Source organism: Erithacus rubecula, assembly GCF_903797595.1.
Source record: "Erithacus rubecula genome assembly, chromosome: 4".
In the NCBI taxonomy this organism is placed as follows: Eukaryota; Metazoa; Chordata; class Aves; order Passeriformes; family Muscicapidae; genus Erithacus; species Erithacus rubecula.
The window spans coordinates 58,882,813-58,899,803 of NC_136686.1; the positions used below are offsets into that span (position 1 = coordinate 58,882,813).

General features: G+C 38.3%; 1 protein-coding gene across 6 annotated transcripts in view; it reads left to right on the forward strand.

Annotated features, from left to right (window-relative positions):
• The window catches only part of CD36 (CD36 molecule (CD36 blood group)), a 29,536-nt gene extending 13,748 nt beyond the window's left edge, over positions 1–15,788 (forward strand). For 5 of the 6 annotated variants that reach the window (XM_079303172.1, XM_079303168.1, XM_079303170.1 and 2 more), the window contains exons 3-14: positions 1,658–1,818; positions 3,053–3,197; positions 4,303–4,482; positions 4,623–4,714; positions 5,132–5,178; positions 7,446–7,515; positions 9,099–9,286; positions 10,081–10,199; positions 11,458–11,531; positions 12,223–12,277; positions 12,483–12,647; positions 13,343–15,788. In XM_079303172.1, the coding sequence (XP_079159298.1) occupies positions 1,658–1,818; positions 3,053–3,197; positions 4,303–4,482; positions 4,623–4,714; positions 5,132–5,178; positions 7,446–7,515; positions 9,099–9,286; positions 10,081–10,199; positions 11,458–11,531; positions 12,223–12,277; positions 12,483–12,647 (1,296 nt within the window). In that variant the 3' untranslated portion in view covers positions 13,343–15,788. Of the gene's footprint in view, positions 1–1,657; positions 1,819–3,052; positions 3,198–4,302; positions 4,483–4,622; positions 4,715–5,131; positions 5,179–7,445; positions 7,516–9,098; positions 9,287–10,080; positions 10,200–11,457; positions 11,532–12,222; positions 12,278–12,482; positions 12,652–13,342 lie in introns of all 6 variants that reach the window. The other variant, XM_079303173.1, reaches the window with a different exon arrangement.
• The last annotated feature ends 1,203 nt before the right edge of the window (positions 15,789–16,991 follow it).

The window sequence follows — 16,991 nt, forward strand, 5'->3', positions numbered from 1 at the left end:
CTATTCTCTGCTCCTGAGTACTATCTTCCAGAGAGATTAGTTTGTCCTCTTGACCACGTGTCTGCTGGAAATTTAACCATTTGCCCACTGCAGTCACACAGTGGAAGGTCAAATCCTGGCATCTGTCCCCATGTCAGGACCCTGCTGAGTACAGATCTCTGGGCAGACTGAGCTGCACTTTTTATACCATCCTGTTTCTCCCAGCTTCTTGGAGAAATTCTCTGTGAAAACTGGGAAGTGAATTCTGAACCATGTAAACTTTTCCCTCTCCATCCAGGAGGTGGTGTGCCCCATGCTGGGCCACAGCTGGGATAGTCTTTGAGGTTTGACTGCAAGGCCTCAAGGTGACAGCACACTTACTGCATCAAGGTTTCCTTCCCCTCTCACACAAATGACATAAATTATAGCAGACATTTAGGCAGCAAGCCCAGTGTTTTACACCACCAGCAATGTCTTTGTAACTCCACCACACAAAGGCTTTTCACAGACAGAACCCTGACTGTGTTACAAGTTCTTCAAGATGAGATATTTTTTTCTTACTGCAGGAACCAGTAAGTGGCAATATCTATTTTGTTCACTTGGTGATTGATTAGTGAACTTTAGAGACACAAACTTAAACTAGAAAAAAAAACGAGCAACTTTTGATTTAAAATGTCTTTCCTTGCTCTCTAGAGAAATTAGAACCTTCAAGTTTCTGGACTTTATGAGTTGTGTAAATTAGCTAATTCATCTTCAATCACTCTAATAAAGAAAAGCATCTTTAGTATTTGAGACACACAGTGTAGATATCTCCTGTTATTGAAAAACTATGAATATTTACCACCAAGGGGAAAATTTACATTATCTCATGGCTTTGGGAAAATCCTATAGATGAGGCCTGATACAGACCAGGCAAAACAGGTATTTCCCTGACTATATATATAACATACCTTAAAACTCTCCTTCTCACTTTACAGTCCTGAAGCCTGAATTGCCATTTGCCATATGGCTGAACATATCACTTAAAGCTCTTGATTCCTCTAGAGGGGTTCTTGATGTACTGTTTTGCCCCTTCTTCCTTAGATCTGGGAAAATTTCCTAATAAAATGTTATAAGAATTAGAGAGATTTCTTAGAAAGTCTCAGTTTTGGTGACAAAAATATTCTGTCAAAGTAACAGTCCTTCAAGAGTATTGTGTGATTTCTCTGGGTACAAAATTATCTAGATCCTGAAAAATACTCAGACATAACTCATTTTCTTCCTTGGGCTATTTGTAATGTATGAAAAGTAGATTATGGATTCTGTATGGAGTCAGTCATCAAAGATTTTCCCTTTATAATTAATCAATGGTTTTGGCAAGTGTTTGAGAAGTAATGGAATGCCCCACCTCAGCAATAAGAAAGCTTTCCTGCCAGCTGCATCAGCAATTGTATCAGCTTTGTGGTAATTTGTTTTAGGGGGACTCATTTTGCTCTCACTGAGCAGGAGTGTCAAGCTGCCCCCAGGGGTTGGCCAACTGGGCTGTACATCTCACACTAAAGCTAAAATGGTGTTTTTTTCCTGTTTGCTTTGAAATCTCCAACAATCATCTAAGAAGTAAATAAACTTCTCACTTGTTTGTTTTTTTGTTTGTTTTTTTTTTTGTGGATAATTTGAACATTGATTTTTGTTCTTTCAGGAAGCTGTCATTGTCAATGGTACTGCAGCTTTTCAGAATTGGATTGTGCCAGGAAGTTCAGTTTATAGGGAATTTTGGATTTTCCATGTGTTAAATCCTACAGAGGTTATAGAAGAGGGGGCTCAACCAAAATTTGAACAAAGAGGACCTTACACATACAGGTAAGAAAAGACCCTTTGATATGTGGCAACATACCTGCTGACATAAAATTTATTTTTGAAATTTCAGCATCATACCTTAGTTAGACACGACAAAAATGTCTAAATTGTGGCTGCATACAGCAGTCCCAAAGATTTCAGGATTGTGTCTAACATAAGGAAAACACAAATAGAAATAGGTAATTGGTGAAGCTGCTTGTACTTGCAAAAAACAATAATTCATTAGCTACAATACCACAGAGGCAGTTGCTTTTCTTCCTGTTTAGTTTTCACCAGCTTTGTAACAGGAGACAATGTGCCAGATACCCTAAAACAGAGATTACCTTATCATCCATGCATCACTAATACTTTTTTTTAATAATGTGGAGTTTGGTTTTTTTTTTCTCCTTTATGATATTTTTAATCAGTAGCTTTTCTTTTTTTCAAATTTTGCTTGGAAAAGCATTCCTTTTTCTCCATGTACTAGCTAGAACATAGATTCAGAAGTCTTCCCACATTCAAAGAAGGTTTTATTATTTGTTTAACATTAAATGGGATGTTGACATAGGACAAGTTGATGCTTCTGGAGTTATTAAGCCAAATATTTGCTGTCACTGGCACCCTTGTTAGGAAATTTTTTTCTCAAAAAAAGTAGGATATTTCTTTCTCAATACCTTTAAGGGTGTCAGCAAGAGGACTGGACTGGAAGAGTGGAGCTAAAGCTAGACCTGCAGCAGAAATTTGTACCTTGGATATGTGCAGATAGGGCATGATTGGCAGAACCTCAGTGGGACTGAAAGATTGCTTATATACATTAAATATTATCAAAGTTGCATTATGGGTTTGACCTCTTTTGTTGCAACACATTAAAAATCTGTTTTATGTCTGTGTCACATCCTTCTAATTGCATGCAACCATGAGAGCTTATGAAAAAATGCGACAAATCATAATTCATTTAAAAATATATGAAAATATATAAGGTCCATTAATGACATTAAAAATATTTGCTTTCAATTTAGTATCAAGAAAGACTATTCCATTTGTCAATAAGGAAATATTTCCAGAAGAACATTATTTTGCAGAAGATTGAATTTTTGCATTTAATCACATGAAAAGTTTATAAACCTTTTAATGATTACAAAATGTTCAACATTCATTTTACTAAAATGTTCATCAACTTTTCAAAAACCTTCAGGCATGGTTGTTTTCTCAAAAAGTCAAAGATTAAAAATATTCTGTTTGTGTCTTGTATTTCCAGGGTGCGATATTTGCCTAAAGAAAATATCACAGAAGGTGAGAATGGCACAATATCCTACATGTTGCCTAATGCTGCTGCTTTTGAACCTGGTATGTCCATGGGGACAGAAGATGACATGATGACCGTCCTCAACCTCGCTGTGGCAGTAAGTAAAGAAGCAAAGTCGTGGTGTCCACATACAAATGTTAAGCTACTGGATGGAACAGGGGAGAAGTTCATAGAATCCTAGAATGGTTTGGGTTGGAAGGGACCTTAAAGATATCTAGTTCCAGCCATTCTGTCATGGGCAGGGACACCTTTCAATGCAGTGTGTCCAATGCTCTAAAATCCCCTTAGTCAGTTTTAGCATGGGAGTAAATCAAGAGTTTCTGGATGGGTTCCCTTTGTGTGTGAACAGTACAGGGAGGATTTGCCATGCTCTTTCCATGATACCCTTAGGGGAGGCTGCTCTGATTCCCACAGCCAGTGTCTGCATGGCCTCACCCCACAGAGCCTGGCCCATGCTGCAGTCCTGGAGCTCTCCTGCCCTGCTGAGCATCAGTTATTCAAAGAGGAGCACAGGCATCTTCGCCTAGAGTAGTGCTAGAGCCTTTCTAGTCCAGATGTGTTTTTCTTACCACAGGTTGAGATTGGTTGCCTTTGACTGATGTTTGCAGTTTCCATACTTACATTCAGCCCTGGTTGTCTGGTTGTGTTGCACCAACTTTTTGGTGTCTGCATGAGTGCTCAGGATTGCTGTGGGATGGTGTCTGCAAAGGGCAGAGTATGATGAAGATGGTTGGTGCAAATACAGGATAGAGCCATACCAGCACTCACAGAATCACAGAAGAGCCCATGTTGGAAAGCACTTCAGAAGATCATCTGATCCAAGCTTTTGTGAAATTGTTACTTGGAGCTATTCAGAAGCCCATCTGGCCATGGTCCTGGGCAGCTGGCTCTCAGTGGTCCTGCTTGAGCAGGGGATGGACCAGATGGTCTCCAGGGGTCCCTGAGAACTTCAGCTCCTCTGTCATCCTATGATTGTATCTAGTGAACTCATGGAATCAGTCCACCAAAATTGGCTGCTTTTGTGTAACTTATGGCCAGTAATTGTTTTGTTAAGTGTCAGTTTTATGTAGAAACTTACCTTCAAGGGAGGTGCAAATCTGGGAACTGGCTTTGGCAGACATTTCTTGGAGTCAGTCTCTGGATCTTTAATTCAAAGCACATGCAGAATTTTATACTAAACATTGATTTTATTGCTGTTGTAGGCGGTACCTGCTTTGTACCCAGGTGTAATGCAATCATTGATAAACATTTGGGTCAAAGGTTCCAAGTCAACCATTCTTCAGAACAGAACAGTCAAAGAAATCCTGTGGGGATACAAAGACCCCTTCTTGAACAGTATCCCCATCGGCTCTGTGAACCCAATGGTGGGAGTCTTCTACCCGGTGAGTGACACTGGTGAGGAGGCAATGCCTTCAGTTATCATTCTGTGAATAAAACTGAAGACAGCTACTCTGAGGAAGAAAGTGCTATAAATTTATTCATTATTTCTAACTGTTATTCCTTCTTGTTGCATCTGTTACAGTACAATGGGACAAGCGATGGACCTTACACTGTGTATACTGGGACAGAAGATATTGCACAAACGGCAATAATTGAAAGCTATAAAAATAAAAGGTATCATAACATTGTAGAGTAAAAAAAAAAAAATACAACATTTTCAAAGTATGGCTTTTAAAACTTGATTCACTAGGAGCTATAGATAAACAGAAAAAGCTTCAGTGATTCAAAGGAAATGGGATCAAGCCCTGGGCTTAGAAAAACCATCTCTTTCAGCTATCAACAGCTGGACTTAAGACATTTATTGATTCTTTGACACAATTTACCCTGTTTTGCATTCTTAGGTAGATAGATTCCTTTTATCCTCCTCCAATGGAACCTATAATTTTTCTGGATAGAGGAGCATCTCTATCTTTTGCCTTTACTAACAGGTCAGGCTTATCCTGGAACACTTATATTTGGTAATACAGGTAATTGAAGTGGTCACATGGTAGAATTTACTACATGCAGCATGAATTTTATTTTATCTTACAGGACTCTTTCATTCTGGGAAGGTCACTGTGATATGGTTAATGGCACAGGTGAGCCTATTAAAGCTTTTTGAAACTTCAACACTTTTCTTGATATTTCAAAGGAATAATGAGATGCAGTATTTAAATCATCTCCCCTGGGCTTTGCCAGTTCTGTATTTTGTACCTTAAGTATCTATATATATGCAGGCATACTACTGCTGTGATATATGCATATGTGTGTATCTATTAAAATATATTAATTTTTTTATTACTGTACATAATTTTATATACACATGAACACAGCATCTACATCTAGAGTAAATGTGGAAGAGAAACAAAATTATCCAACAAGAGAACAAAGTTATCTTTTTTCTACTAATTATTTTCATGGTAGAATATAATTAAGATTCTTTTTCTTTTCTAGAGTAGTTAAAAATTATCTTGGCATTTTAATAATTCACATTCATTTGCACTGCTGAAAATTTAATTAATTGCAACAGAAAGGACATTCTGATATCTGATAAGAAATTGAGGCAACAAAGGAGGAGGCTGTCAGATGAATGGCTTGTAGATCATTAGAAAATGAAAAGATGAAGATAAGTAGTTTAGACTGGGATGAATAGACTGTAGACAAATATTACTGAATTTTCTTTTGGAATGCATAGTTAAACAGCTGGGTTATTTAAGATATGTTTGTTCAAGGTGATATTTTTTTTGAATAGTGAAAGCATTGCTGTGAGGACACCACGATCTGTGGAGCTGAGGCTGGCAGGTGTCTTGGTGGAGGCTTTTGCAGAGAGCTCCAGACCTGCAGTAAATGGAAGCTTTGGTGCTGGGTTTTCTGTTTGGGGTTTTTTTCCCCCCATTTTCCACTCTGCTTTACCTGGTATAGATAATTTTCATTATAACCCAGATTGTGCAACAAGATATTTTGAAGTATTAAAATACATCACAAGAATCTGATTTTCCAAAAGTCTATAAACCACAAAGGATTAGTTCCTTTTAAAACTATGTAATTTTATAAGAAACAATATTTTCTTACATTCTAGGACTTCTTTCTTGTGGGACCTGCCATAATTTTTTTTTAGCCAGGGTCAGCTTTTTTGTTTATTCTTATTCTGTAACTGATGGAATAAATATACACTGGTAACTAATTAAGTGAAAATGAGCTTTTATTTGTGAGCAAAGTTTGCTGCATAGTTTACAAGGTCATTCACTGTGACACTGCTGTATTTGGAGATGCAACAGGTTTAAAAATTCTTGTGAATGTGAGAATTCTACCTTATCTTGTAAGCTTTCATACCAAAGCTCAACATGTATAGTATAAGAAAATACATAGTTAAAAATCTAAAACAGTATACTTGTATGTGGCTTGACATGAATCCATGTTTGCCAGCCTTAGAAGAATGCCAAGATTTAGAAACAAAATGTGTGTTTAGGATGATCTTGAATGTTTGAAAAAAAAGTGCTTCTGTCAGCAGTGGGCAAGTGGCAATATTTAGCCTTCATGCTCTTGCCAACTGGTCTCAAAGATATCACTGACGTTTGCAATTGTTTGGTTATGGCTGCTGCCTAAGAAACTAAACAGAAATTGTCGCAAAAAATAACAAATGTAGAGGTAAAAGGTTTGTTACAACACTTTAATTGGGAAAATGGCAGAGGCTCCTCTTACATGACTCTGGGTGCTTGCAATGCAGAAATACAAGCCTGAGCATCTTCACTCTTTCAGAGAAGTGGGGAGAAACAACACCAAAGTGCTGCTTGTCTGAGTCAGTGAGCATATCCACCATGGGTGAGGTGCACTGTGCTCTACAAGTGCTTCTTCCTCTCCTTTAGGTCTAGAAGGGCCTCAGCTTAGAGACCCACTTGAGCACTCCTTTTTGGAAAAGGTTTAGCATTGATTATGAAATAAACAGTGTTGAAGTCTAAAGCTGTGTTTCTTGCAAGCGCTGAGTGTCATAACTGCAGATGACTAAAGCAACTCTAGGAAGATTTAGGTCTATAGTCTGCAGAAGCCTCAAAGAAATGGCAACAGGTTTTTGACTTCATATTAAACAGAATTTTTTTTTAATACCCTCTGTTTTAAATGGTCTTGATCATATAGCTTCACATCTAGGGGCAGAAAAAAGGCTGCTATATTTTGGCTTGTTTTCAAAAACTGCATCTTATCTGTGAAGTGCCTGTTAATGTGCAATAGCTTACATAAACATTTCCCCCACAAATGACTCACATTGTTTACTTTTGTCTCAGCTTTACAGGAAAGTAACAACTAAGTATTGAGATAGAAATTAAATAATGTCTTCTAAATAGAATTGCTTGTTTTATTTTATTCACAGATGGAGCATCTTTCCCACCATTTATTAAGAAAAATCAGGTGCTACAATTCTTCTCCTCTGATATTTGCAGGTAGGCTGCTCCCTTCCCAGAGTGTGTTCACACCTGCCTGTGCCACTAAATGCTCTTTGTTTTCAGAGGATGGCTGCACTGGCTGTGCTTGGTCAGCCAGGCAGTACAACATAAAATTTTTATCTAAAACAAAAGTAAATTTGTGAGTTGTGCTTATGATTCAGAGCCTGACTGTACCACTTTTATGTCAAGTAGGAAGCTAGTACTTTATTTCATCCAGTTACAGATGTATATTCAGGAAAATGTTTCATTGTGAGCTGTTAGAGATCTGTAAAAGACACTGAGGGCCGCAGGATTCAAAGTCTTGAACTTTTTCTAAGATCAGGCCCCAGCCTTATTTGGTCTAAGAAGGCAACAGGTACAGCAGGTCCATCTTTGACATGTCTGGGAAAAGTAAGCTATGCAGAACAGTGTTTACTCTCATTCAATAGATACTATTTTTTTTTTTCTCACGGGATATTTTTAATTTTTTTTTTTTTTATGTATTTACAAACAAACAAGCCTGGTTAATACATCCCATGCTGATGACTTTTAAGCCTGCTGCTTCTGCTGGGTTATCCAGTGTCCCCAGGTTCTCCAGTGGGATCACTGAAAGAAATGTTAAAGATTTAAAGTGCATCACAGTGTATTTACTTTGGGAGGTTCAAACCCTTTATTTATTTTGCTGCCTGGAAACAGATGCTTCCTTTTATTAGGCTTAAAGTAGGCCATTTGCTTTGCAGAGTGTTTGTTTTCAAAGATCAATGTTTTTATATGAAGCTAGAGCGGGGTTTTTTGTGAAGCAATTTTATCCACAAACTGGAAGACATTTCCCAATTTATAGAAAAGGGAATTCTATGTAGGGGAGAAATGATAAAATTCTTTGGATTGATTGCATACACAATTTGAGAGATCCCTCCGGCCATTTGATTCTCACAATTAATGAACAGTAAATGACAACAACTGCCCAAAGGTCCTGCAGAAGCAGGGTCAGGAGAAAATGTTCTGTCCACGTTGCAAAACCTTTCTTTTATTTGGCTGCAATACAAAGTGTTGGTGTCCTGGTTACATTACTGTGTATCAGCTGATAATGAATTAGCAAAAAGAAGCTTAAGTAGTGTTCTGATTCATATGCAATGGAATAAGATTATATGCAGGGTGTTTGCATCATAAAGATTAGATTATCATGATGTCAGCAAAAAACTATATCAGAGATGTTTTATATGGATAAGCATTTTCCTACTGTAGTCCAGAAACTGTCAAAAACCTCATAATGACTGCGGATGTAGCTGTGTGTAGGGAAGAAACCTCAATTAGTTAGTTTTGTCTGTATTGCTTGTTATTAGCATTTGAACTTTTTTCTGTTGTTTGGTGTATTGGCATGCTCACTTCTGAGCTTGTACATCTTTTTGTGAAGGTGTGGAATATTCTCCACTGCAGAGGAGCACCCCTGAAGTTCACTGGACAGGAGCCTGGACACTGGGTCCCTGGGGGGGTTGTTTCTTTTAAGAGAGAGGTAGCTGGGGGATCCTCCAGGAGAATTTCCACAGATTTAGACTTTTAATCCAAATGGCTGAAACCCATTTCTCCTGTCTTGTGTTCAGATCCATCTATGGAGTTTTCCACAGCAAGCAGGTTGTGAAGGGGATCACGCTCTATCGTTTCATAGTTCCTCGGGAAGCCTTTGCATCGCCAACTGAAGTGGGAGACAACTATTGCTTCTGTACAGATAAAAAAGTATCAGAGAACTGCACGTTAGCTGGAGTCCTGGACATCAGTGCCTGCAAAGCAAGTATGCTGGTGACACTCCTGCCACACAAGCTGTTTAACTGGGGACAAGGCCCTTGTCCTGTAGCTGAGGTGTTACTCTGATATCCAGGATGTTTGTGAATCCTTCCACAGGTTGCTTGTGAGACCCCTCACATTTCTGCAGCCTCATGGCCCAAAATGAGGACTGTGATATTTTTGTATTCTGCATAGTGCTATGCAAAGTCTGGATTGTATACTGAAAGTGCAGGAATGTGTGTAGAGAAAGGAAAGGAGGGACACTGTGAAAGCCAGAGATAGTTCTGCACCTTGTGTCTGTGCAATTCACACAGACAGCAGGGGTGGGTGGGTGTGGTGTAGGTAAAATAAATACAGACTGAGTCTGCATTTGGTACAGAGTGTACTGCAAGAAGTCCCTTCAGGCTAAAACAAGATCATGAGTGTGGGGGGAGACAGTGACAGTCATGTCCAGCATGAAACTGGGAGCACTGCCAGCTCCACAGTGTAGGCACAAGACAAGTAGGATTTGTAACTGCTGTATATTTCACTATGCAAATTTTCCCCATGACAAAAAAAAAAAAAAGAAAAAAAATCACAAAAATGTTCAAATTTTTTTTTTTTTTTGGGTTGGGAGTTTTTTTGTTGTTGTTTTTTGTTGTTTTGTTGTTGTTGTTTTTATGATGGTGGGGTTAGACTATTACCATTTTTATCAGGATTGAACATCTATATAGCAAAACTATGTTTGGAAAATAACCTGTGAAGATGAGTGCCAAAGCATGACTTAAAAATTCAAAAGAGTTTGTGTTTTTATTTCAATAGAAAGACCGGTATATATCTCTCTTCCTCATTTTCTTCATGCAAGTGAATCTATATTGCACAACGTGGAAGGCCTGAGTCCAAATGAAAAGGAGCATGAGACATACCTAGACATAGAGCCTGTAAGTCCAAGAATTTAATACTTGTACCTTGGGAAACTTGCAATGTTTACATTTAATAGTAGTAGAGTTGGCCTTTTACCAGAGGGACAAGCAGAAGATGCAATATATTCATACTTGCTTTTCTAAGGTCTGCTCTCCAAGTGGTCTGGTTTCAGCAGGGGAAATTTAGAGCAGAACTTTATCTCATTCTGACCTTCAAAGTTTAGAAAATCTGTTTTGATTTTTACTTACTGGGAATGTGGGATTGAATCTGTAAAGCATGATCTTCAGGTACTTTGAGAAAATTATATTATATGAAACTTGTGTTTCCTATACACTTAATTAAAAAAAAATCTATAAGTAACCATTTTTGGATAATTACTATCTCCATTGAAACTAAATAAACATGAGTTTATTTCTAATTGCTAGAACTGATTTTAAAAGACCTAATTTAAGTCTTTGTGACTTGAATTGTCCTGCAGATCTCCCAAACAGAATGAATTTGTTTTGTCTTCTTACAAATTTTGACTTCTTACAAATGATCTCTATTTTTGTGTCAGTGATTCAGATCTTTAAGTGTACTTACCAAAGTTTTCTGAATTGTATGATGAATTCAAGGGTTCTAAATTTCTATTTTGCACTTTGAATTAAAGGTAAAATTGATAATTTCTCACTAAAAATTAGGCAGATGAGCTATGTAACTTCAGAGAAATGAAGTTAAATCTTTGTTTCATCTTATTCGGAATAGAACCATCAAACAGATTTTCCTAAACATTACACAAAATTTTCAAGAATCACTTTTTTTTTTTTTTTTTTTGTGAAAGACAGAGTAGAGGGAAGATATGAAGAAAAGATATGACCTTTGTATGGGTCTGTTTGTCCTGATATAAAAGGTTTTTTTTCAGCTCTCTGCAAATTAAATATCCTTCATTTTGAAAAAGAAATTTAGCTGTTTTTTGGTGGAAAAAACCCTCTGAAGCATATTTTTATATGAAATATGCCATGATTGATTTAATGTTTTTTAACTTTTTCTTCAGGTTTAAATGTAAATTACAATGGTAACTATGGTAAAGCCACAAAATTAGAACTTCTATGAGAAATGAGAAACCCTGAGAAACATTTCCATTTGATAAAAATTAATCCTTCAAAGCACAAGAATAAAATAATCCCAAAGTGCTTTTTGACACAGTCCATATTATAGATTTTGATACCTAATTAAGGAATTTAAATTAATGTGGGGTTTTTTTTGTTTTGGTTTTTTTTTTTCCACTGGTTTTAGGTGACTGGTTTTACACTACGATTTGCAAAGAGGCTGCAAGTAAATCTCCTTGTGCAGCCTTCAAGATTCCTTGAGTAAGTTCTTCTTTATTTTATTTTTAAAGAATTTTTAAGTGGGCTGATTGATCTATGAGAGCGTCAGTAGAAATGTCTTAGAGATAAAGGAATGAAAATACTTCCCCAAAGCTTATTCAGCTTTAAATAAATCTTCCTGAACAGGACACTGCCCCAGTATTTTAACACACATTTGATTTCCCTACAGAAGCTTACAAATGCTCTTAAAAATAACTTGTTATAAAACTCAAATGGGGGTCATGAGGAAAAACCACAAACTGTATTTTCTGTAATAAATCCAGTGAGAAAGGGAATTTATGTATTTCTTGTCACTATATGGTTTTATTAGAAGGGTCAATGGGTCTCTAGCTGTTTTTTTCCCCTTCATTGGCCCAAATGTGCATGGATAAACATACTTTTGGCATCTTGTGCATATGAGCACCACACAGATCTTCAACCCTCTCTGTGTCTGATTGCCCCTATACAGAAGATTAGACAGAAAATAATGGTTGCCCAATATGTAAAATGGCTGTTATTGATTGTAGTTTTGGTTTGCTTTTTTTTTTTTTTTTTTTTTTTTTTACTTCAAAAGTATATTTAAAAGGTACATCTGGAAGCCAGAAATACAGTTAGAGAAGAAAAATGTTTAAGTAGAGAGTGGGCTTATGTATCAAAATAAAAGTAACATGCTGTACTTATTTTCTCATTTCAGTCCTTTAAAAAAAGTTAACAGAACCTATGTGTTCCCTCTTCTTTGGCTGAATGAGGTTAGTATATTTTATGTCTATTAATATTCTCTGTTTTGAAACAAACAAACAACAAACAAACAAAACTACCTAGCTTTTTCCTTCTCAGTGCCCTGAAGCTGGGCAATTAAACTCACACTGTGATTCTCATCGCACCAAGAGTGTATCTGGCAAGTGAGTGCTTGCATATGTACCTTTCAGTGCTGTTTTCCTTGCACTGTTTCAGTCTGCTGTCATTGGGGATGAGAAGGCAGAGATGTTCAGAGCTAAGATCTCGGGCCGGCTGGAGCTGCTGAACGTGCTGCAGATGGCGTTGATGATCGGAGGCTCCGTGCTCTTCGTGGCCTTCATGGGCTCCTTCTTCATATGCAGGTCCAAGAAATTGAAATAAGTAAGTAAGCACCTAGCAGCTAAGTTCTCAGCAGTGATTTATCCTCAGGGTTTCAAGAGTTCAGAATCATTACTATTTCTCTCTGTTCTGATTTTTTTTACATGCTAGAAAATTTAGTAGGTGTTCTGTAGGAAATCATCCAGATAATTGGCCGAATATTTTCAAGTTCCCATCCTAAATCTTTCAGAATGCTCTTAACTCAGGTGAGGGCATTTGGAATTACATCAGAAGAAGAACATTTTTCTTTGTTGTGATTTCTTTGAAATCAACATTTTATTCAAGACTGTTAAACTGCTCAGAAGTGTCCTCTAGCACCTTTCTGAGACAGAGGTCACACAGCTGCAGATTGCTGTACTCTCCCAGGACATCCCCCTGTCTGATGTTCAGAGAACCCATTGTAAATGACATTTTCTATTGAGTGCTGGTTTCTCACTTCTTTCTCACAGTGGTGCATCACTGTAATGTTGGTCTGAGCACCTCCTGGACATACCTAGCCCACAGAGGTGAATATATTCCCATCAGGAGCAGACTGACCAAGAGGTGGATTAATGTGCTGATATCTAGGAAAGCAAACACATTTTTGGAGTTATTTAAAAGAAGTGCAGAGACATGAACATTGTGGTGAAAAGTATGCTATACTAAAGAGGTATTCCTTACCTCATCATAAGCTGAATTCTGATTTTATTTCACAACAGGTGAAAAGACTTCAGAGGCAGTCAATGTTCAATTGAAATTTCAGCTAAGCAGCTTGTTAAAATTCAGAGACAAAAGGTATGATTCAAGGCACAGTCAATCCACGTGCTATGGAATTCAACACAATTTTCCATTTTGAGAAGACCAGCTTACTAACCCAAATAAGCTGATGTTTTCGAAGGTCCACACTTCTGACATCTCTAAAGAGGCCACTGTGGAAACTACACTATCAAAAGACTTTATTTGAAACTCGTTATGCATTTTAAATTGCATTCAAGCAGACTGAAGTTGAGATGCAGTTGGATTTTAGTCCACCTTCTGCCATTTATGCAACTTGCTACTCATTTTCTTCTGGATTTGCAAGAAAAATGAAAGCCGCTTGCTGATGTTCCGTCTCTGAGCACAGGCTGGGAATGACAACAATTTGGAGCTCATGCTGTGCTCTAGATGCTCTTATTGCAATATTTCTCTCTGTTCCTTCAAGGAATGGAAGCTGCTGCGATAGAACTGCTCTCTGTCCTCTATTCAGGGATGTGAATTGCATTGAATGTGAAGTTTATTATGTAAAGTTACTAACCGTAATACATGACGTTTATAAAAGACTTACTAAAGTATGTGGCTCATCCATTTTATATTTATATATGGAGATGGCTGACAGATACATCACAGTCATCCATATGTTGATGGAGCTCATCAACATTTGGCTCCACTGCTGTTTATTACTCTGAACCACTGCCTAACTCCCACCCTGCTCCACTGCTCTTCCTGTTGCCTCCTGTGAGCTTTGATTTCTGGCTCTTGTTTGAACACCAGCCTCTGCACTGCCCTAAGCCCACTTGGCCCAAGGCCTCCCTTGGAGAATGATCTATCACCTGACAGGCCAAGAGAAAATATTCCAAAATGCTTCAGAGTCAGGAAGGACTGAGATACTGATTTTGGTCAAACATCAGAGCGTTCCACTTGCTATAGAAGCACATAAATGAAAAGAGGTAGCCCCAATTACTTACTGATAAACTATCTGCCACAAGGAAATTTGTGCAACCATTTGTTTAATGAGGTGCATCAGCCTGTAGACAGGTAGCAAGCACTGACATCTTTACAAATAGTTGACTTTTTCATTTGATCTGAATGCTGTATTTATTCTGAGAGTAAATGGGGCAAATACAGAGTGTTGCAGGGTCTCTTTCCATGGATTCAATAAATTCAGAACAAGAGCCTAAGTTCAGAATTTTCTAAGATTTCTTTTTGGATCTTTTATCCCCTTATTTAAGAGCTGCAATGAAAAAGGGAAATCAAATATGGCCAGCCTATCACATCCTGCTCTTTGCAAACAATATTACAATGGACTTTAAACCAGAAAGGTTCATCATACTAACAAAGGACAATGTCTTTGGTTGAGTATCTTTAGTAAGATGTTTTTACCTTTGGAAATAAAGGAAAAATCCAACTGACTATAATGCTGGTGTTTTTGTTCCATTGTTCCTCATGGACAAAGTTTTGTAGCTATCAGTAGAGCTGATGAGTCACAGAAATCCCAAGACATTACTCTTGAAGGTGAGGTGTGTGAGGTACATGGTGCACTCTCCTTCCAGCTGTGAGCTGGAGCTGCCAGCAGCCAGGGCAGCTGGAGTGCACTGGAGGGAAGGGTTTGCTCTCAGCCTGTGCATTTGGTTACTCATGGTGCTGGCTAGTCAATGAAAAACACCTTGCCCTCATACCCACAGTATTGCTGGTGCCATGTGGTGCTCTGTTCCCATATTCGTCTGGGGACAATTTGACACAACTGAAGCCATCCCTAGAGTCCTATGGACTGGTCAAAAAAGTATAAGGACAGCTAAAGCCTTCGAGCCACATCTCCTCTAAGATAAGCAGAGCTCTGCTGTGGTTCAAGATCTGACACCAACTTTTTATAATAAAATGTCTTTCGTGTCAGGATCTCACATGAAAGGAACAACAGCAGTGCTCCTGTAGTTTTTTATATGCTAACATTTCAGCTTTGTTTTATTTGACTTCAAGTACATTGTCAGTAAGTTAGTGTTTGCTTTTCTAGTGTTGTTTAGTACTATGTGGCGCTCCAGCAGCAGTGATCCAGCAAGTCAGGCCGTGATTTTAAATGTCTCAGGGCCAAATTTTATATGGACACAACCACATGTTTGTCCATATGCATAATCTCATTGATCTCAATGCAGGTTTGGGCTTTTTAACTATGTCCAGCAGCTAGACTGCACTTGAATTGTAATTTGTAGTTACTTTATCCAAGGCATCAGTCACAGTTATTGTTAATTCTTTATACTAAGGCTTGTGTTAAGTATTTACAGTTGTTCAAACAGTGCAGGGTAAACTTTCATTAGAAACATTAATGAAAATAAGAATAAAATAAAGCTCAAATATTTTTCCTGATATCCTTATGTTTAATTGTAAATAAAGCCTTCTGTGTTGAATAATGAAGTTCCTGTGTCTCTTTCCTTGGAATTTTGGAGTATGTTTTTCTAGATCTGATATTAGAAATGGATGAGTAACTGAGGCTGCAGCTAACCTTTTAAAATCCTTTTACTCCAGCACACTGCAGCTTCCTAGAAGGGCAGGTTGCTGCATGATACATTAGAAATATCAGTGGCATACAGCATTTATTGTCTCTTTTGGGCAGAACCCAGTGCTAGTAACACAAACATTGTGCATTTGATCCCCATGTGGGCAATTCACTTAGGAGTTGGATTCGATGACCCTTTCACCTCAGAATATTCTGATTCTGTGATTTATATTCTGGGTCACAACCAGGAGAAGACTTTGTGGAACAAGGTAGGCACCAGGATGTGTAAACTGAAGCAATTCAAAAACAAGCCCAGGAAGCCAGGCTGGGAGAGAGGCTGGTTTCCAAATCCCTGGATCTGGACGGGGTTAGCTCATCCAGCTGCACAGTGCAGCATTCCCTGGCTCTGCTGGCCCAGCAGGTTGGGTGGGAGGCAAGACTGGCTATGCCCATGCTCACATTCCCCACCCAGCCCAGGGCCTTATGTGTGAAAACTGCTGGTGAAAGTCAGATCTGGCCAAAGATCTCACAGCCCACACCAGTTTACACCCCAGAGCGGGTGTGCCAGCCCTTGATCTCTAGCTGTAATTATGCATTCAGAGCATGTGTTAGAACCTGTTCCTCCCACCTAGCCTACTCCTGTCTCTTAAGATAACATAAACATATTACTATACCCTGAAAAAGAGAGGAAGTTAGTGCCTTCTATGTTCTTTTGGCTGTGAGAGTAGGGAAGGGCTTGCATTATTCATGGGTGTACACACCAACATCATAATTTTTTAAAAATTAATAACTAATAAAATATGCTTGCAATTTTTTTTTCTCAGTAGCCATATAAAAACAGAAACTGGAAAGACAAATGGCTTGCACATACCAAATACAATCTGCATTTACAAATAAATGCTATTCATTTTCCACTCTCTGTTCCCTCTTTGCCTGTCAGCTGGCCCTGATGCTCTGTGGTTTTTCTCTCTCCCAGCAGTACCCGAAGCAGGCAGGGATTTGCTGCCCTCCCAGGCAGCACCAGGCTGGGACCCTTCTCAGTTTTATTTTGCAAGAACAGAAAACAAATGCTTTGCAGCCGGCGCCACCCAAAGGGCATCCGGGTTTTCACAAGTTCTCTT